The 21,211-nt window shown below is 38.6% G+C and overlaps 1 protein-coding gene across 7 annotated transcripts in view; it reads left to right on the forward strand.

Annotated features, from left to right (window-relative positions):
* Nucleotides 1-21,211, forward strand: part of STARD13 (StAR related lipid transfer domain containing 13) — a 281,574-nt gene that overhangs the window by 76,184 nt on the left and 184,179 nt on the right. For 6 of the 7 annotated variants that reach the window (XM_079322443.1, XM_079322440.1, XM_079322444.1 and 3 more), the window contains one exon: nucleotides 574-708. The exons of the other annotated variant lie outside the window; for it this stretch is intronic. In XM_079322443.1, the coding sequence (XP_079178569.1) occupies nucleotides 574-708 (135 nt within the window). The remainder of the gene's footprint in view (nucleotides 1-573; nucleotides 709-21,211) is intronic. 7 annotated transcript variants of the gene reach the window in all.

Raw genomic sequence — 21,211 nt, forward strand, 5'->3', positions numbered from 1 at the left:
TGGGGGAATGTTGTGCAGCTGGTCTCTTCCTAAAACTGCATTCAGTGTGGCCCCAGAGTTAGGACATCCACCTTTTAAAAATTGTGTGGGAGTGGAACAGTTGAGTGAGAACTTCTCAAGTTTGGGGAAATAAGGAAAAATTTATTTGAAAAGCTCAGAACCTGTAATTTAAAAATGGGAGTTTGCTGGGTCTCTGTTTAATATACAAAAGTTAACATCAAATAAAGTTAAAAGGTAGTTTAAAAATAATTTAAGAAAACCATTTCTTTCTAAAAAGTGATTTAGTTCCTTTAAGATTAGGGAAGGTGTGCTATTATGATTAGTTCTCTAGTTGTGTATACTGGATGTTAAGGAAGTGACTTCCCATAATGGCTTGATGTCTAGCTTAGCAAAGTGTAAAAAGGATGCAGAGGTGCTTTAAAACAAAAAACAGATTGAAATCAAATGTTTGCCTTACATCAGAGGGAAAAAAAAGGCTTTGAAAAGACAAAATTCCGAAGATTTTATCTTAGAGTTCACATTAGAAATATTTCTGGCTTCTTTATTTATAGGGTTTTAAAAATTCTTTTGCAGTCCCCTGTTCAAGTAGAGACAGGCCTTTATGGAGATCATCAAGAAAAAGGATCTTGGAAAAACAGAAGAGGAGATTACCAAGATCTAAACTGTTTACCTTACCAAGTGTCAACTGGAGCACGACCTAAAACTGATGTAAGTAGCTACATTATCTCACTCACAGGTTCAGTAACCTCAAAATTTTCTATGTATCATTAAAATTGTCTGTGCATTTCTTCTAAATAATTTGTTCCACACATATCAAATGTTTGATTCTTGCAAATATTGCTCTACATAGAGGAGTTTGGTTTGCAAAGCAGGTGCAGATAAAAGTTAAGTCAGAGTTCAGTTAATGAGGCTCCAGGGCTGTGGGGTTATCTAATCTGATTTTAGACCGACAATGAAAACTCCTACATCTGAACTAGTCACTTGGATCACCTCCATAGTCAATGGAAAGAAACAGGCAGTTCTAAAGAGTAATAAATCTGGAGGTAACGTGATGAATTCCAGGCATCAGAGCCACTACCACAGCTTTTTCTTCATGGCTTATTTTAGAAGCACTCTCTTGGGATTTTTTAGCTTGGCAGTTGGTTATGCCCAATTCATGGTGAATTCTGCACTGCATTCTCTGCAAGCCTGAGTGGTCAACTCTGGAATTTTAGTTAAATCCTATTTCTAACCAATAATAGCAATATTTACTTGGGGTTCTTCTTTAATAAGATGATGGCTGAAGCCTGTAAACAAAGTCCATCAAAATTCATCAGAATGTTTTCTCAAAAGGCTTTGATTTACTTTCCCAATAGCTAAATGTAAGCTACTTTAGGATCAGTGTCTTCATTTGGAAATGTAGATGGTTTCTGTCTCCCTGTTTTAAATTACTTGTGTGCCAGCAGTACTTGTGATCATTATACAACATAAAAAGTGACTGCACTGGATTGAATCAAAAGTATTTATTGCCCTGTATCCTTTTTTTGGCAGTGGCCAATGTTAGATGTTTAGTAAAGAGGTGTAAGTATAGTAAGCAGACAGTAAGCCATCTCAACTTCCTTTGAGGTATTTATAATGCAGCCATGTTGAAGACAGATATTATATTGCATTTTTGTGATTAATAGCCCCAAAGAGTCTTTTTTGACTCTAGATGTGCCTTTTGTACTCATTTGTATTTGTTTGTTCTTTTGATATTTAATGTCTTGTAGCAAGTTTTTCCAAGGTTCAATTGTGGCGTAGATGGTACAACACCTTTTTCTTATGGTCAATTTGTTACTGAATTATTATTTTGGCTGTACTTTTTGTACTGGCAAAAACTGAATCTCAGACATCTTGTAGAAATTAGTGAATACCCGAGGTTGGTTTTGTTTATTTTCTTTTTTGTTTCTCCAGCAAGTGGCTGTATTAATTATTGATTTTCATTTTTCTGCTTATTTTACATTCAACATCATGAGGTCCTCTTGCAGCAATATGCAGTCAGTTTTTGTTTTTAGTAACCTCTGTATTGAATATCATCAGAAAACTCTGTCCCTTTTTATTCCTCCATTTTCCAGTTTGCTTGTAAGTGTACTGAAAACATATCCATGAGACTTTCAGGTAATACCCATCCACTGTCAAAGAAAATAATTATTTTTAACCTTCTTTTTTCACTTTTAGTTAGCAATGAAAATCCATTTTTATTTCTTGACATCTTTTTTGAAGTTCCTCCTTCATAGTATAATCTGAGTTTGATAGTCAACTTCATCAGAAGTTTTTTGAAATGGAAGTGTAGCAGTCAAATTGCCTGTATCTGCACAATCATTCAAAGAAGTTGGCCTCCAAAATCCCAGTTATTTTAACCCATTGTCCTATTACTGTCCATGTGTTCTTAAGCATACTTTCTGGCAGTTTTCTGCCATGCATATCTATTCTACTAGCACCTCTTCCACAAGTGACCTCAGAGGCATTTTCAGACATTGGCATCACATTCACCACCCTCTTTTCCTCCTATCTCTAAGCCAGTAGGTGTTAGCAGTAATTACACATTGAGCCAATATCTCAGCAGTTCTCTATCCCCAAATGATGTGCTTATTTTAAGTTTTCTATGCAATTTTGATTAAAGCAAAATCTATTATATTAAAGAGATCTTGAGCACTGTCATATTCATCTGCCAAAGAATGATATGCATACCACCATAAAAATTCTCTATATCATTAAATGAACCTACTTCTGTGCACTGAAAAGGAAATTTGAATGTTGGCTCCACTTGCTTGCTAATTGAAAGCATTATTGTCTTCCCACTAGCTATTTCCTTTCCTTGGAAAATAAGTTTGCTATTTTCCATTTCTGCAAAAGAACACACATTTGTTCTGATTTGTTGCCTGTTCTAGGTGGAATAGATAACAGAATTAATTAAAAAGAAACTTGCCAACTTAATTTGTTTTTTTTACTTTGGCCAATTATTCAGTCATGTTCAAGTATTACAGCTTAGCTGCCTTCCCACTAGTACTATATACATATTTTCAAAGTGGTGTTGCAGTAATACTGTTGTTTGGCCAGCAGTGTGTGGGAGGAAAGGCAGAGAAAGTAAGTTTTGGGGTTTATTTTCCTTTTCTGAAGTTTGCTTTTTTTTTTCCTTTTTGTTGAAAATCAGGAAATAGTAGTACAATAAAAAGTAATTCTGTGAATCCTCATCAGTGCAGTCCTTGCATCATATCAATCATTTTTGTATACTGGAGTAAGAGCAGGGTAATGCAGAAAGAACAAATGTTTCTTAGGGCACCAGCAAGTCTAGAAACCTGCTGAAGGCAAGAATTTACTGAGAAATTAGTGAGCTGTTTTTTAATTGGACAATGTTTTGAATTAGGAATAAATGTTGATACTGAGTGTTTGCGAATGTCATTTAGGAGAGCTGATCATTTTAGTTCTTTCAAAGTGCTGTTTTTGGTGTTCTTTTCCATGCAAATTCAAATAATACTATGTCTACCTCCAGGCATGCAGACCACATGAGTCTATCATACCTTTCCAATACACAGATTTTTAACTGCTTATTCCTTAAGATACAGACTTTTCCATATTTTCGGAAAGGGTATAGTGAAGTTGCTTTTCTTATAGTAAATGGATGGGACTGAATGACAGAAGATCTAATTCCTTCCATGTCACATCCAGGCTGCATCTGTTTGACTCCCATGATCCAGATGGTATAATGCATAACTTGGGAGTAACACAGACATCTTGTGTTTTGATGATCCAATTTTTCTTCTCTTCCAATTTTTTGTGAATCAGAAGTTCAAAAGAACTTACCTGTCTCCACTCCCCAGGAGCTCATATACTCAAGAGATTTAAAGAAACAAATGTTTCATAAACTATTGAGATTAATAAATATAGCACTGACCAGTTCTAGAAATAGCAGGGATGCTTCAATTTCAGGGATGATATGCAGAAATGAGGCAGGACACAGTTGTTCAATTCTCAGTACAAAGCAGTGATGTTGCCTGCACACTTTTCATGGATACCAACTAGGCCAAAGGCCTAAAAGGTACAATGATGTGTTCTTTGGCAAACTTGTCACGGTAGGTATGCTGTTTATACACCTGTTTTTATGACTTGCACTTCTTATGATATTTTGGTGGAATAAAAAAAAAGCAAATAATGGGTTTTGGGCTGATATCTCCTGTCCTTCCTTCCCCTTGCTCCCCCCTAAGGCTGCTTCACTGAAATTTTCTTTTTGAGGTACTACAGAAAATATATACCTAAGGTGGCAGGGAAGCCAGGTGCTTGGAAGACATGCAGCAAATTTTCACCTGACAATTGCTGGAATTTGTAAATACATCTCTACATTGCAGAGCTTCCATTAGCACAGAGGAAAAAAGCAAGATACACCTTGCCTTGAAATAGTCACCTGAATGGAGGTTCCTTTTTGACATGCTTTGTGTCCCCAAAGTGCTGATGTTGCTTGGTCAAATATTTGAAGAAGTGACTGCCCAAGGCATCAGTTGTTAGAGCTGGAAAAACTAAATCCCTTCCAGGGCATATGAATTACAATCTGGCATTTGATGGGTAGTGCCTGCCTCTCTGTGCTCTGAGCAGAGAAAACTTTGACAGTCTAACTTAGGAGTCCAATGGTGGTGTGAAATATCCATCAGGAAGCACCCTCTAGCTCTTGCAGGTAACACAGTATGCTCTGCACTATGCCATCTGTGAACAAGCAAAAAAACAAAACTTCATGGTAAAAAGGGCTTTTTCCTTTATCTGTTATAAGTCTGCATTTTTGTTTTCTTTTTAAGCACAGTTGAGGAGCGCAGTTTTGATTTCTTATGCTTTAGTTTGACAAATGGCTTGAACGTATTAAATAAATAGGGCTAAAAATATTTATTTTACAGTTTTGGGGCTTGTTGTAGCCTGGATTCTCAGTCTGAGTCACTGCTCAGATGTGATTATGTAGGCTGGTGCAAGAGAGTAGCTGGAGATGAGGCAGGGCAAACTGCTTCTTTCACATCAGTGTCAGCTTCTGGTAGTTTAAACTGTTTATGAACTGTAGTTTATCTATGCTAAGGCACTTGATTCAGAAAATGATGAGCACAACTGCCTTGTAGCCTACATGACTGAAGTGTTTATGATTCCTTCAAGATTTTTTTTTTTTTTTCTGAGAAATGCATGTTGACGCTATAAATAGTGTTTCAGAGTTTAGGTCAGAGGTTCCAGAGATCTCTGGTATCTTCTGGCATTGTTTAGCAATATAAAACTAATAAGGCAGTAATCTATGGTTATTATCTCTCTGTAATAAGTGTAATGTTTGTCTGACCCTCTGACCATGTTTGAGGCAGAGAAATTAAAAAAATAAAAACATCTGAAGCTAAATCAGAATCACTGTGTTTCTTGTGCACTACTTGTTCAATATTACTGGCCCTGGACCACCAGGGATCAGAGATTATTCCATTAGTGAGCATGTGTGACAAGCAGAAAAAGTTATCATATGGCAGCTCATAACAGTTCTTAATTTTACTAGCACCCTTTGGATTTTGAGGATCTTAAGCTATTTACAAGCCTTGAGCTGACCCTTCATTTCTCTGCAAAATGTATAAGCAGTCATAATTGTACATGTGAGATTAGAAGTGCCTAAACCCGACTCTGAAATAAGTTTCATGCACTGTCACTGCTGGATGCAGTCATAAATGTTTCCATTCATGGTAGAATTTATAGCAACAGTTACATCCATTATCTAGTAAGGTGTGTTTCCCAAGGTGAAGATAAGGCAGATCATGCTTTACTCTGACCTTGTCCCCCATTGACAAAGTTGATAGTAAAGCCCCAAGAAGACTTGTGCAATCTCTAGACAAAGATTTCTTAATGGGCTACTTTTTTGTATGAGAAAGTGCAAGAAGATGAAATAAGACCTGAATTATGAAGACATGGCATTTAATGCTCCATTTCCTCAAAAAGGTAGTGTGTTTGAAGACACAGATATTTGGCTATTTTGGAGCTGAAGATTTCTGTCTAAACTTCAACTAAATGCGCTTGTGAAAGTAGCATTGCTCATGCAGAAATGTTTGCAGAAATGAAGTTTTCATTCTCGAAGTCTCAAAACCAGCTGATTGGTTGCAACATGGTCAAGAGCAGAAACTATATCCAGTGTCTGGTTTTACATACCGGACCATCCTTCCTCATAAAGATTGCTAACTCAGATTGTTCCCATTCTTGGAAAAATAAAGTTCAAACTGTGTCCTTTAGTCATATGAATTGCTTCCCTCTTTATCCTTAATGTTGCTGTTAATTATGTCAGAAAATACCTTTCCACTACAGGCACAGGTAGCTTGAGGCCTTGTCTTTGCATAATCTTTCTTCTTGTGTTCAGTGCTTAATCTCATCAGTGTCTCAATGGGATGGAGTCATGCTGAACTAGTTAGGTAGGTGACCCACTCCACTTCCAAGTGTACCCCAATATGGTGGATTTTTGTCCCTCTGAGCAGGATGCCTTCCTGTTCTCCCCCGGCTCTGCCTGCACAATGAGGATATTGAGACACCTTTCTTTCCCAGGAGCACCCTAGACTTGCAGTCATTTCAGAGATGATCAAGTGCTCCTGAAAGACAAAATCTTTCCTGTTTTAAAACTAAGTAGTTTTTTGGTAGTGAAATAATTCATTGCCCAGTGAGAGACTGTACTAACTCTAATGAAAATCAATAATAGGGAGAGAATGGCAGATGCCTCCCTTGCTTCCTGAGAGCTGTACATCTGGAATACTCCAGACTTTCTCATCTGCTTTGTTTCCAGTGCACTTGACAGCACTCTGGCCACAGTGTGCTCCTAACCAGGACTGGTTGCAAATGTAAGAACCCAGCATAGTTCCTTCTCTTCATTTTTGTCTTTATTCCCTTCTCCCAACAGTCAGCTCCTTCAGTGGGGAAAATAGATGAAAAAAAAACAACTTGTGGGTCAAGATAAAGGCAGTTTAATAACGCAAAAGAAAAAGTTGTGCATCCAGAAGCAAAAGAAAACAAAATATTTATTCCCTAATTCCCATTAGCAGGCAGTGTTTAGCCTGGGGAAGCAGGGGTTCAACACATGTAATGGTTGCTTTAGAAGGCAGATGTCATGAATAACAAAGGCCCTTCCCTGCTACCTCCTTTTTTCTCTTAGCTTTTAGTGCTGAGCAGGCATCTTCTGGTATGGAATATCCCTTTGACAAGCTTGGGACAGCTGTCCCAGCTGTCCCCTCTGAAGATCTTGCCTACCCCCAGCCCACTGGCCTTTGAGGGTCAGGGGGGTAAGGTTGGAGAGAGACCCTTGGTGCTGTTCAAGGGCTGCTCAGCAGTAGCCAAAATACTGCCATATTATCAATACCTTTCTTACTACAAAGCACAGCCCTCTTGAGGGCTACTTTGGGGGAAAATAAATTAAATCTGTCTCAGCCAGACTCAATACAATTTCTTTTTTTTTAATTAATTGCTCAATTCAGGTTTTTTTCTGACAAAAATGCTGTCATCAGCTGAAGATAATAATCCTAATGTAGCTATGCAGCATTTAAAATTACTTTAACTGCTATGGTTAAATACTTGATTTATGAAAATATTTATGTAATTTAAAATTACGTTAATGGTGTTCTTTTAACACAGTATTTTGCATCAAATTCATTATTTTAATTTCGTTTTCATAAGGATTACCTGGAGGCTAGGGACATGCTTTGTGTATTTTATTTTTAAAACTCATTGAGTTATCTATGTAGAAAAGGAAAGGGGTGTCTTATTCATAGGATGCCATTGAAAATAATTTTAAAACATTTAATTATTCTCAGATGTATGTAGACAAGATAATTTATATGCCTTTTATTTTTATAAAGTAAAATTGAAATTTCTAACTGATTTTGGGGTAGAGTTTATTTAATGTAGTTCAAAAGATACATGAAGTCCAAATCTGTATTGGGAGGAGTCTAGAATTGGTTATTTTTATTGCTCAGCATTACATGGCTATTTATGTCATTCAAACTGATAGTGTGTGTTTATATTGCAAGAAAAGCTTTGAAAAAGGGAGGAACCACAGAAGCAATTGGGAAATAGAGGTCACCCACCTCTGCAAGGGCAGCCAGCAGGACCACCAGGGGTAGCAGTAGCATCAGAGCAGCTGGGCTTGGTGGTGATTTTGCCAAAACCCCATGAGCAGAGACTGCCAGCAAAATTTATTGACTGAGCACTTTTCTAAGCCAGCCCAATCCCTTTCTCATTATAACTGTCCCAAGATCACACAGTGAGATTTGCCATCTAGGTCCAGCTGTAGTGACAAAACGAATTGCAGGCTGGTATTGATTAATTAGTATCTACATACCAAATTAATCCTATGTGTGCTTCTTGACTTTTATTGGCATATTTACCATATGTAAATTGAAATATTCTAGAATGAAATTTGTTATGTTTATTTACAGATCTTCTGACTTAATTATTTTGCAGAAATACTTTAGTGTTGTATTTCTGATAACACTTGCTGTTTGCAGGAACACAATTTAATTTCATAGTAGTGCAGTCTTGCTAATATTATACACTAAATTTGCTGACTTACATTTCAGTGTTAGCACACAGCCTCAGAAATGCTTTGCTTTTCAAGACAAACTGAAATGTCCTGACTCTTTGTCTGTAGAAATGAGATTCGAGTTGTGAAAATAAGAATCTCTATGCATGTGTAACAAGAGGGTGGTTGGGAACCATACCAGTAAATTATACCAAGCCTATGCAAATCTGTATTTGCAGAGAGAATCTCACTTCCATGCAGCAAACTTTGTGCTCAGTTAAGTGCAAAAGGGAAACAATTTCCCTCTCTTTTCTTCTCTTTGCATGTTTTATACCATCCACTGGATTCATGCTTTTAGATGCAACACACAGTTTTTATATCTGGGTGACAGGACAATTTTCTACTGTGTTTTACAGCACCCAGAGGAAAGAACAGATGATAGAGTACCCCAGCTCCCATGGATGAGAATGGCAGGAATGTGCTGGGTTCAACCTTATGAGGTTGTCTCATATATTTTTGCTTGTGGGATTGGTTGAGCACACTTTTTTTCAGGGAAGTATGTACAATCATAGCTTATCTGTCTGCCTGTCTGGTCATTTTCTTTTTTCTGGCCCTGTGGTATATTTGTTACAACAACATGAAAAAAAAAAAAAAAAAAGAGTGAGCATGTTCTATGCTATGATTTTATCATAATGCCTCTTTTAGAGTATCTATTACTCATTTTCTTCATCTTGGCCTCTGTTTTAGTACTTCTGTAATTTTTATTCAGGCAGAGTTTTCCCGGCTATTTCACATGTTGATCAGATGACGCATGATTGAGACGGAGCCTTTGACTTTTACAATTGTTGCTCACAGCAAGAGCAAAGCAAAGGGATTCAGATATTACCAGAGATGTATAATTAAAAATGTGTCCTGCCTGTGCTGACAAAGTGCTTCTGTAGCATTTCAGAGCTTGGGCAGAGTCAGACCCCGGGTCCACTTAAGCAGTGGTGCAAAGGTCTCTCATAATACCAGCCTCTGGCTCTTTGTACTCTGGAGAGCCTGTAGGCTGCTCTTGCCTGTTTCCCACGCTGGGGAAGAAGGAACTTCCATCTATAACGCACCACAGACAGAGGCCAGCACAATGCACAGGGAGAGCATTTTTTATGCAAATGAACGGAGCAAATTGTGCATCCTGTCTCTCTAACGGAGATAATCCCTCTCAAGGTACAACTTTTTCTTGTGCTTCTACTGGGAGGAGGCAGCTTTGCCCAACTCCCACCCCCTTGTCCTGGGATGTATGTAGCCCTTTGTGAAAAGGATGTGCACTTACACAAGGGAAGTACAACTTCAGAAAAATTATTTGGTAAAGTTTTCTATCTTGCTATCATTCACAGGGCCTGTTTTTCTGTAAATTTTCAGAACTCAGCACAGAGTGGTAAAGTAGTGATTTTGAGATTAATTGTTAGATGGGGCTTGCTGATAATCCACTGTAAGAGTAAGGTCATTAAAATTTACTAATCTTTTGATAATTTAGTACAATCATTTGATACAAAACCAAAGTGCTCAGAAATAAAAATGACTGAAGCTTCTTTATTGCAAAATGTCCTAATAGAAATTTTCAGATGAACCACCCAGTTAAAGCTTGAGAACATTTTGGGTTAGCCAGAAGGCTGCAGATTGGGCTGAAAATTTCCAGAAGGATTTGCATGTCTTAAAACTTGAGCTAACAAATTGGAGTTTGCGTCTCAGACTGTGAGTTTGCACTGAAACAGAGTTAGCACAGCCTCAGAGAGGAACTGCAGCAACCTACAGTCTGAGAGACCTCAAGGGCACTTGTAGGCTATTCCCTTTTACAAATACCTGAGTCACTCTGATGTAAGTTTTTCCTTTCTTTTTTAAGACCCCTTACTGACAGGCTATAGAGTCGGTTCAAATTATGCATTTCAGTACCCCACTGATCATTAGAAAATTTTACTATGCTTTCATAGTGTAAAATATCTTCTTGTGTTCATCATCAGTATGCAGAACAAGTTTTGGTCTTGTTTTTGTTCTTTGCCTTCTGCCTTCCCTCTGCAGGTCAGTCTGGTTCATCTAGCTTTTTCTTGTAGGTTCTGGTTTACAGACTCCCTGTTTCATCTAGTGTCTCAACCTGCAGACTAAATATTAATCTGAGTATGTTCAGAGCTAGTTATATGTCTCACAAGTTCATCTGGAAAAAATAACAAAAAGACTTTTAGCAGTTGAGGCTGTAGCAGAAACTGGGCTCTCTGAATGCCCATGGGACTTGTGAGTGGCACAGACACGGAAGTGGATGTTATCCTTCATGTTCACTTTCATCTTCTCTGCAAACGTGTTTGCAAAAGGCATAGTTCCATTAATGATACTAATTCCTGTAGCCTGTTTGTCCTTACTCCTAGAGTATCATAAGAAACATGCTTCATTTTTTTGTGTAAATTTACTAAAACTAATCCATGGTTGTGCCTACACTACAAAGGATCCCTTTACAGATAAATAGAAAATTCATCAAAACATAGTTCTTCCCAGGTTGGTTCCCAGGAGATTTGCAGCCTGAGTCAGGTGAAAAGGGAATCCTGTTCTCTTTTAAGTTCCTAGTTGAATGTCTTTTCACTCCTTTCACTAACTTCAGCACAGCAGGAAGCTCTGTTGATGGAAGGCACCTGGTACCCTGGAGCAATCTGGAATACCACACGGGCAGAGGAGGGTGGATGTAGACTGAGTGACAGAGATGATGAGAGGACTGATGCAGGAAGGCTGGCAGGACCTCAGCAGGTGGCACTCTTCCCTCTGGATCAGCGTGGGGAGGGAGCCGCTCCCAGCAGTGCACGGCATCACTCTGCTGACACACCAGCTCAGGATGCAGTGAGAAATCCAAAGCCTTGACCTCTTTTGATCGCTGGGTTTTTTTATGGAGTTGTCCTTGATTCATGTATAAAAATAGTTTGCTAAAGGTTCTCAAAATTTCAACTCAGATAATCTGCCTAATGAGATGTCTATCTATAGCCATGCCTCTGTAAATTATTCCTTGCTCCTTCCTCAGGCAGTGCAATCCTAGCACAGCTGTGCTTTTGATGTTGGACACCAGTGTCTTTCTAGACAGTGCTGATCCTGGACTGTACAGTTGGGGCATTTTGAGCTGCAAATCCTTGTGTTCTTACAGATTGTGTTGTGTGTTGCACTGGCTTTTCAGCCAGTCAGTCAGTCTGTTTGCAGTGAATTTAGTGAGAGCTTAAGCAACATAAATGCAAATTGTAGCATGATGTGATTGTACTCTTACTTTTTAATGAACTCTTTAAACAGGGAACATGATCTCAGTGTCTTGTTCATCCTAGCCCTACCCCTTGCGGCAATATAAAGAAAAAAAAAAAGAAATTTTGGCAATAAATGGTTATAATGAATTTTAATCCCCAAGCTGTATCTGTACCAAAGCCTCAAGGATTTCTTGCCTGATTTAAATGTTGTTTTCTGAAGGTATATCTGAAGTTTCACCAAGGACTTGCATTAGAGTCCTTGTACCACAGCAGGAATTCAACCCAAGGTCAGGATTGCCTGATTCTTTGCTGACAGAGGCTTGCACAGTTGTTGAGTTTGCTTTAATTGAGGAGCTTCCCTTTGTTACAGTCTCTTCAGGAGTTTCGGGTATTAGGTAGCTCTGAGTCGATTTATTGGCATTTCTCTCCTCAGGGTATATTTTTATTAAGACATATCAGAAGAATTACTTTTTGTGCTAGCCATTGCTTTTTTTGTATGCACCTCTTTGAGAGGGCTCCTTTAGCTTCAGTATACTTATCTTCTACTAGGTGGCTTGTTTTGCACTGAGACTGATTTTGATGCCTAACTGTCCAGCTGCGTATGCCTCTGTGATGTGGAGTTCCAGCTGCTGTGAACTGATTGCAATCCCATCAGCAAGAATAGCTTGTGCCCCTTGGGGAAACAAAAGCATTTTTCTGCTCCCCAGAGCCCTGGCTAAGCTGTCATAGCTATGGCTCCATTCCTCTTCACTGCCATGTGTGTCACAGACTTACTCTCCTTCTGCAATGCCATTCCTTTAGGATGTGGCAAATGAGAGCGTGGTGGGTTTTGTTGACTGTCTGACACAAAGTATATTGGGACAGTGAATTTTTTCTGTTGTAGCTGCTTTTGAAGTTTGTGGCCAAGCTGCCCACCCAGTCACTGCCTATTGGACAAGAGTGATTATTAGTGGGAAGTCTTACAAAGATGATTGCAAAAGATTTCACTCAGCCTTTCTCACAGTGGCTAAGGTGCTGGTGTCCCAGGAGTGTACATCCCTAGCTTGGGTGGGCTTCTTGGGGAGTGCTGTCAGAGGAAATACTTCTGCTTTATTCACAGCAGGTACAAACATATCTTTTCTGAGAGATGCCTGTAATATCTATTAAATATCCATAATTTCCAGATCATTTGAGATACAGCCCATAGTGGCTGAAGTTCAAGATTAATTTTTTTAAACATATCAAAGGTTCATGAGGTTCAACAATAGACATAAATTCCAAGTTATAATGCATGGTCTCAGACTAAAGTAAAAACCTGCAGTGAGGATAGAGTAGGTCCAGATTCCCCTGACAAAAAAAGTCATCTTGGCCAATCTTAATATTAAACCACAGTGACAAGAATTGCATGTGCATGGTAGACATTCTTATGTCAAACAAGCCTGTAGAAGGTTTTTTTCCCATTAAGATATGTAATACTCTGGGATATTGAAAATTATGTTACAAAAGTTCCCCTCAAGCTCTTAAATTAATTACTGGTATCAGACATTTTCCAGCTCTAAAGACATCAAGTTTATTATGGGGTAAACAAAAATTGTGTGGGAAACTAAAATGATGTACCATATGGCACCTCTAAAATACTCAGTAATTTGAAGAGATGGTTTGCTGAAAACAAATTTTACAGCAAACCAAGCTGTAAATTTTCTATAGCTTTGAAAAATCATCATGAAAGAAATAAGAGGACAAAACATTAAAATGTTTTGCACGCCGTGCCACTTCTTGCATGTAGGTTTGACTGATTGTATTCTTTTCATTGTACATAAGCAGACATGAGACCTTTTCAACTATAAATCAGTGTAGGGACCTGAAATCATTCTGTAGGCGTGACTGAGTTCATACCCAGCATTTTCTGACAGGAATTTTTGTAATAATACATTTCATCTGATTCTGGAATGTTCGCATTCCCTGCTTGCTTTGTCAGGAGAAAGACAGCCAAATGCAAAGAGGCCATTTGCAATATTTAAGCTTTCAGATGTAAGAAGGACATTTCATGGTCTTCACTGTCCTCATTTTGCAGCTGGAAGGCAGATAGTCAGAATGGAAGTAATTGCCCAGCATTCTCCATGAGGTCTCTCACAGTACTGAAGGGATCAACCAGGTCTTTTGATCCTCAGTCCTGCACCGTCAGTCACAAGATTGTCTTTCCTGTGCCAGACTCTCTTGTGTACTCCCATCAACATTTGCTTTGCATCTTCCTGCCTAACCCAGAATATACAAAATACCATTATTTGGAATATTATTTGCTCCTTCAAACTTACAATACAATCAGGTACATCTTCAATATTGCTGTCTGAAGCATTCAGGGTACTGTGATAGATGTAGTCCCATTAAAATCAGCATAGTTGCACTTTTTAGTGACTCAGCATCCCAATAACATGGTTGACAGCCTGTAGCCCCCTGGTTTATACCTTGCTCTGTCTGCAAAGGCTGCATTTGCAAAGCAAAGTATTCTGGCAGCTAGGAAGCTCCCTCACTTGGCTGTATTACACAGCTAAGTGTCTTGGGGATAACAGTTCCCTGTCTGACTGACAGGTACACAGTTGTAGGCGTTTCAACACAGCAGATTCTGGGTCGTCCTGATTTCCAGTGTGTATCATCTGGCAGTTCTCATTCATTGAATCAGCAGATCATCTCCTGGAATGGCCTGTTCTTTCTCTTTGGTTTTGGCTGGCAGTTTTTTGGTTTTGTTTTTGGGGGAGAGAGGGTAGGAAGAGGGGGCAGTGTTTTGGTTTTGTTGCTTGTTTTGTTATTTTCATTCTTTAGGTTCTAAAAAAAGGAAAGTGCAAGCATGAATGAGACTGCTGGGAGCCACACATTTAGTTGCACAGATCAGCCATCTGCTTTGCATGCTCTACCATCATTCCTTGTTATGCACTTATTATAGGAATATTTATTCTGTGAATGACTAGCTGTTTGCTCTTGATATGCTTCCATCTGCATATAAATTTGTTAAACCACTCCCCTTAGGCATATGAAAGTTTGGCTTTCCCTTTAAGATGGCAATAATTATACAATTAGATTTGCCATATCGTCAGCAGCATGCTCAGGTCCTGCATCCACTGCAGGATGCACATGTGAAAGATTGACTGGCAAAAACAATTTGCACAACTCCTCAGGTATTAAAAAGGTTGAATTTTAGGATGACAGCCAGTAACTATCAACCTCTGTAGGAATTTTGGAAGCCTTAGAGGTAACAATATGGTAAAAATAACTAAGGATGAGCCATAGGCACATCTGGGTATTATAAATAAGGGCAGTGGATTACTAGAATGATGAAGTGGCCCTGTTGGATGGTGTGTGCCCCATACCTGGCAGATCTGCCTTTATTGAAGCTCCCAGTGAGATATGAGGGAAGCTATGTGAGCAGAAGATCCCATATGGGTCTTCCTTCTGAGAGGATCTAGAACAGGACTGAGTCACAGTTAAAAGTGGGAAAAACAAGTTCTGATTCCTGAATTATTTAAGCTTTTCAGAGTTGTGCAATTCATGCAACATGCATGCAGAAGACGAAAAGCAACCAAAGATGCCTTGGGATTTAGGGCTTTGTTTGATTGCAATTTGGTCTTGTTTTGCTTTTCCTGCAGCAAATAACTAAAAATTACTAAATTGTTACTCAGCAGTGTCCATTGCATTTGGCATATGGTACCACTTTTCTTGACCAGCTTGAACTTCCAGAAATCATGTACTTTTGAAAATCAATTATTCTCCTTCCCATGGTTATCAATATTTAGTATTTTATCTTCAAAAAACTTTATCCGAGGACCATGAATGTTTTAAATGCTTGTCAGAGACCCAGATATCCCCAGGGAAATTATGTATTCAGGCATATCTCACTTCAAATAATTTTTTAAAATAAACACTATTCTTTGTCTTGTGTATGAGTTATGACTGTAATGACTTCTGGTTCTGAGTTTCCTTTCTCAGCATTTCCTCCCTCCAGACTTCTGATGATAATGCTGCTCAGTGTGGGAATGAGCACATGTATTTACCTGACATTTTGCCAATGTGCTGTTACACTGTTTTCTTATATTGAAAACTAATGCCCCGAATCTCACATTGTGAAGATCAAAACTGACTCCTCAGCAAAGCATACCATAGATCAAAATCTCAGTTTCAGGGATGGATATAGCCAGTCAGTGGGCACTGGGCTTTTTGGGGGTGCACAGGTGAAGCATAAGGCACAGTGGCATACTGGGGGCAGTTCAGTCTCTGAATGTCCTTCAGCACAATGAGCTCCAGTAAACTTCGGCACAAAATTGCAAGAGCTTTGAAGAATGCAGCAGCTCTAGTGGTGGCTGTGGTGAAGGCATCTATTTTCTCTGTTTAACCCTACCTTATGTAAGGAACTCTTGATGAAATTTGCATATTGAAAGACCAAAGATAGATTGGGTATTTTCAGGCAAAATGGATTTTATTGTTGAAGATTTTATTTGTTGTTCCTGGTTTTTTACCCCCCAAGAAGATATTGGTTGGAGTTGCTGGCTTTTTTTTTCTCTTTGATTGAGTATATTGATGTTGCACAACATCCTATCACTAACTGCTTCTCTGAAGGCTCTCTGCAAGTATTTTGCAAATCATTGCTACATTATAGGCTCACAGCTGAGACCAACAATTTAAGACGTGTGCTTATAAATTAAAACTGCTTTGCACATAATGCAAAAGCAGGCAAAATTGTGGCTATTTGAGAGCGGTGTTGTCAACATTGTGTAAGAAGACACTTAGGCTTTAGTTCTAGTCCTGCAGGTCTGGGGATACATTTGTTCCCATGGAGCTTTGCAGGAGCCCTTCTACTGGAATTTCTTCAAGGCCTCAGAGCACTGTGCCTAGGGGAAAGTTCAGCAGCATTGCAAGCACCTAGATCATAGATTCCCAGCTTTTAGATAATTGATTCCTCACTGGAGTATATTGATATATTGTGTCTTGTTTCATCTCTTCATTAAAATCTCTCTCTGGTCTACTGCATGTCTTCTTTATAATTTTTCATGTTCCATGACTGTCCTCACACAGTCTGCATCCTTACTTCTCCATTGCCAGCTTTGCTGACAGATCCAGGACTGAGAGTGAGGTGGAAAACACTACTTTATCTGGCTGAAATCACCCAGAGCCACTGGGGTGTCCCTGCACCATGCTCTCATGTTATTACAATGTAAGAATATATAACACAGACATCCAGCATTGCATCATAAGGATCTGTATGGATCTGATCTCTGTACTTCATCTGTTACATGGTCATGAGTCTCCACTCAGGTCTACCTCATCAGTCAGGAAACTTAGAATAGGAGTCCTTCATATTTTAACTCCAGTACAAATGATTCCATACATATGGAGTCAGATTATTCACAGTGGAAAATAATTTATTTCTGTTTACTTAATGGGCTTGCTTCAGAGAAATTTGAAATAATTGCAGAATAATCAGAAGGAACTTGCTGGCAGATGAAAAAGCTAATTTGTATGAAAAGAGTAAAAATATTGTTTAGGTAGGCTGTATTTTCTTTGGATACATGTACCTCAGCATAAGAATTTCATTTATAACACTTGATATAAATAGTGTGATAACACTCCACTTATCAGGGGAATTCCAACTTCTTACAGAAACTGAAGCATGCTGGTTGTCATGCCATCCTTGTAAATATTTTATGTTGGCTTAAGACTCAAGGGCAGACATCTATTTTTACTTAGTGTTTGTGAAGAATTATGAACCTAAAAAGCTTTTGGTATAAAGCATTTAGCTGTAGCAAAGCCAGTTCAAAGATGCCTCCAGAAACAGAAATTGCAGAGCACCTTTTTTTTGTTTGTTTTTATATTATACTTAATGTTTGCCATACTTCTCTGCCAAACATGTCTGTAATAAATGGTTGTTCTAAATAACAACATACATACATACATTCAACAAATTTGAATGGAAGTCAGTATTCAGAAAATGTAGCCTTTCTCTTCTCTGAAAAGCAACTGCTTTGCATTGACATCTACAGCAGTAACTTGCTGTTTGTACTGTTTTTATTATTTTTCTTTTTCTTTTTTTTTTTTTTTCCCAGCTGCAGCCTAGTACTGCCTGCTTGCCAAAATAATGAAATTCTCATGGCAGAGACAGTGTATCCTGTATTGTCTGGTGTCCCAACAAAATTTCCTGGATATCTACTGGTTTCTCCAGTAAATTACATAAAACTTCTATTTGGGTCATAATCTGAAGTTCTTAAAACCACAAAAAATTTTTCATGTGCTCATGATTAAAGTGAGAAAGTTTAAGAGCTAAAGACTATTGCTGTGCAGATTAGCAGTGTAAATGTTGAGCTGCCTGAGCCATATGGCCTGGCTCCTCAGCTGCATTCGTGTGTTTGCACACAAGGCAGAGAGATTCATTCAGACACTTACATGTACCCAGCATTAATATTGATTTTAACATTTAACATTTAACATTTTAACATGTCCCTGGCAGGCTCTTAAAGCCAGTCACATTGCCAGTGTGCATAGCCATACCTACTTGTCAGCTTCTGCATGTGTGAGTGCCGGGCTCAACTCGGTGCTGCTGCGAGAGGCCAGTGTGTGACATCAGAACTAATTAAGTTTGAATACAGAGCTATGTTTGAGAGCCAAAGGAAGTGCAGGAAGGAAGCTGAGTGTCAGTGAGTCATGTCAGATGAATGCATGGCAAGCAGTTATTGATAACATACAGCCAAACCACAATGTTGATTTTGGAAGATTTGGCATGGGAACTAAAAGCAGCATCCTGACCTCAGCTGCGATTTGTTTGTATTTAGATTTCCAATAATGCTGTTTTGGTTTATTTGGAAGAATTGTTTCTTTGCAGATTCCCTGTCTTTATTTATCTCACAATTCTTGCTGGAATAGGGACCCTCAGGGACTGGAATGTTTAATCTGTGTGAACAAGGCCTCAGCATTTCTCTGAAGACTGCCTACCATTTTCTGTGTGAAGGAAAAATGTCTCTTTAGTGGCAGGCACCCTGCCTTGTAATTTCCGTTGTGTGAGCTTGGACATCTGTGTGATTACCCTCTGGGAACACTTGCAGCTTGACACACATGCATCTAGTCTAGCTATTTTTAATCATTGCTTTTCAAGTATCTGTAGTGAGTTTGGTGACATGAATGGGAATAGTGTTTTCCAAATTTGAGTCCTTTGGTATTTTCTTTTTGTAGTTCCTCAACCCCACTACAATCTCGAAGTATCATAAAGGTTAATCGCTTCCAACTGTCCAGGAAACTTCAATTCTTGAAAATATTACAGTGCCCACAGAACTTGAATGTAAAGCCACATTTGAAGAAATAAGAAATATCAAATTTCTGTTTTAAGTGTAGCCATAGTTATTTAAGAGCATGACATGCTGGGAGTCAGGTAGTCTTTGGGCTTTTTAAAAGTTATTTTCATATTAAAAATGATTGTTTATGTTTTTGGCTTAATTTATAGGAAAGATGATAGTTCTGAATCAGCAACAGTTGCTATGATAGTGCTTCATTCTGCTTGAGAGCTTTTTCATTTTACTCTTTGAGACAAAACTAAACCCAGGTAGCAATCTTTTCCTTACTTATCCCATCTTGTCACAGCTCCAAGGACTATATCTTTACTTTTTACCTTTTTGAAAGAAAAACTTTTGTACCGCATCTGCCATTGTCGGTGTATGAAGTAGTTGTAAAACAGGACCTGAAGAGTAATGATCTGCTTCAGGTCTCAGCTTTCTAACCAACTCTTATTTTAATCAGAAGACACTTGAAAAAGCACAACACAGTGTTTGGACTCATGAAACAGTATTTTAAGTGAGGTTACAGAAGTAAAATTTGATGAAAATAAATCTCATTGTACTGATCAAGTCATGAAGAATACCCTGTATTATGAGCTATAAACTGGTTACTTGAAGGTTAATAGAGCAAGAGATAGGGGAAAAAAGGCTTTAAAGAATTCTTGTAAACTGTATTTCATTTCCTTGACCACAGTGTAGGATTAGGTAGATCTATGTCACTTCTGAGTGATGTTGTGTGCTCTCTTCTTGAAGACCTCTGATGACGGTGACCTCACAATCTCAGTGCAACCATTGTTTTGCTATGTTTTAACGTTAGAATTTTCATTCTTTAAAGTGTAGTCTGAAGTTTCTTGCACATTAAATTAATTTCCTCTTGTTCTCCTAAGCTGTGGAAAAAAGATTTTTCCCTTCTTGTTATAACATACGTTTGGTAACTCCTCTCAGGTTTCAGCCCACTCTTTGCTAGATTAACAGTCCTACTTAATCCAGTTTTCCTTTGCAACTACCATTTTCTATATCAATTTTTTTGTTTCTGATCTCTGGTCTATGCTCTTTTTGACATGCATTGCCCAAAGCTGAATTCTTCAGATAAATGCAGTTTGATAGGAAGCATGCTAAACTTCATGGAGCTCTATCTGACACAGGAGACTCTTAACTCACAACAGTAATCCCCCTGGATTCAGCAGAGACACTGAACTCAGTGCTTCTTTGTGAGAAAGGAGTGCAGTCCTGCCACTTAGATCTATCAAACTTTACTGCAGAGATCATTTTCCTCATCATCACTTTGGTCATATTTTTTTTTTCATTCCCCAAGCCATGCCTCTGTCTTTTGCTGTATTGAATGTAAGGTCTTTATTTTCATTTGCAACTTCCATAATAGCCCGTTCCTTTCTTATCATGTACACTTTTTGGCATACTCACTCACTCACCTCCCATCTCTCCATTCCCCAATCCCAAATTCCTGGATTTAATAGTTCCTTTGTGATCTCTCTTAGCTGGGGCCTCACGCTTTAGAAAAATTCTTTGTAAACAGCCAGGGCACAGCAGCAGTGTTCCATTCAAAGCCTTCTTAAAACTCTATTTCTGGAGACCTAGGTGGGAGCTGGGCCACTTGTACACCACACAAGGCAGTGCACCAACCCGGCACAGCTGTGGTGCTTCTTTTTCCTCTCTGGTCTGCATTCATCTCTCTTTTACACTCACAAGGAAAGTTTTTTGGAATATAGACCATGATTTATGTGTCAAATGAGAAGTACTTCACACAATAGATTGGTCTGGAGTTAACATGATAATCCTGACAACAATGCTGGTAAATGTTCTAGAGAGATATGGCCCTATGCAGATCCTACTGTTCCTTGCACAAGGAGCCAAGTATTTCTGAGACAACTCTTCACATGTGTTTTTCCAACCCATAGAATTATGTTTAATGGTATTTCCACAGGACATCAAGGTGAGCCAAGGTCCGGTCATTACAGAGGCTTTTCCATGTAATTGAGTGGTTCAAGGAAACATTATGAAATATTATCTTGGCAAAGGATGTGGATGTGAAGAACAGCTGGTAATCCCATGGAGATCCTGCTCATCTATAAATTAATACATGTCACTGGGGATACTGACAATTTGTCTTGGAAATGAAACGGTTGAGAAGGGAT

The sequence above is a fragment of the Erithacus rubecula genome (genome assembly GCF_903797595.1).
Source record: "Erithacus rubecula genome assembly, chromosome: 1".
Taxonomy (NCBI): domain Eukaryota; kingdom Metazoa; phylum Chordata; class Aves; order Passeriformes; family Muscicapidae; genus Erithacus; species Erithacus rubecula.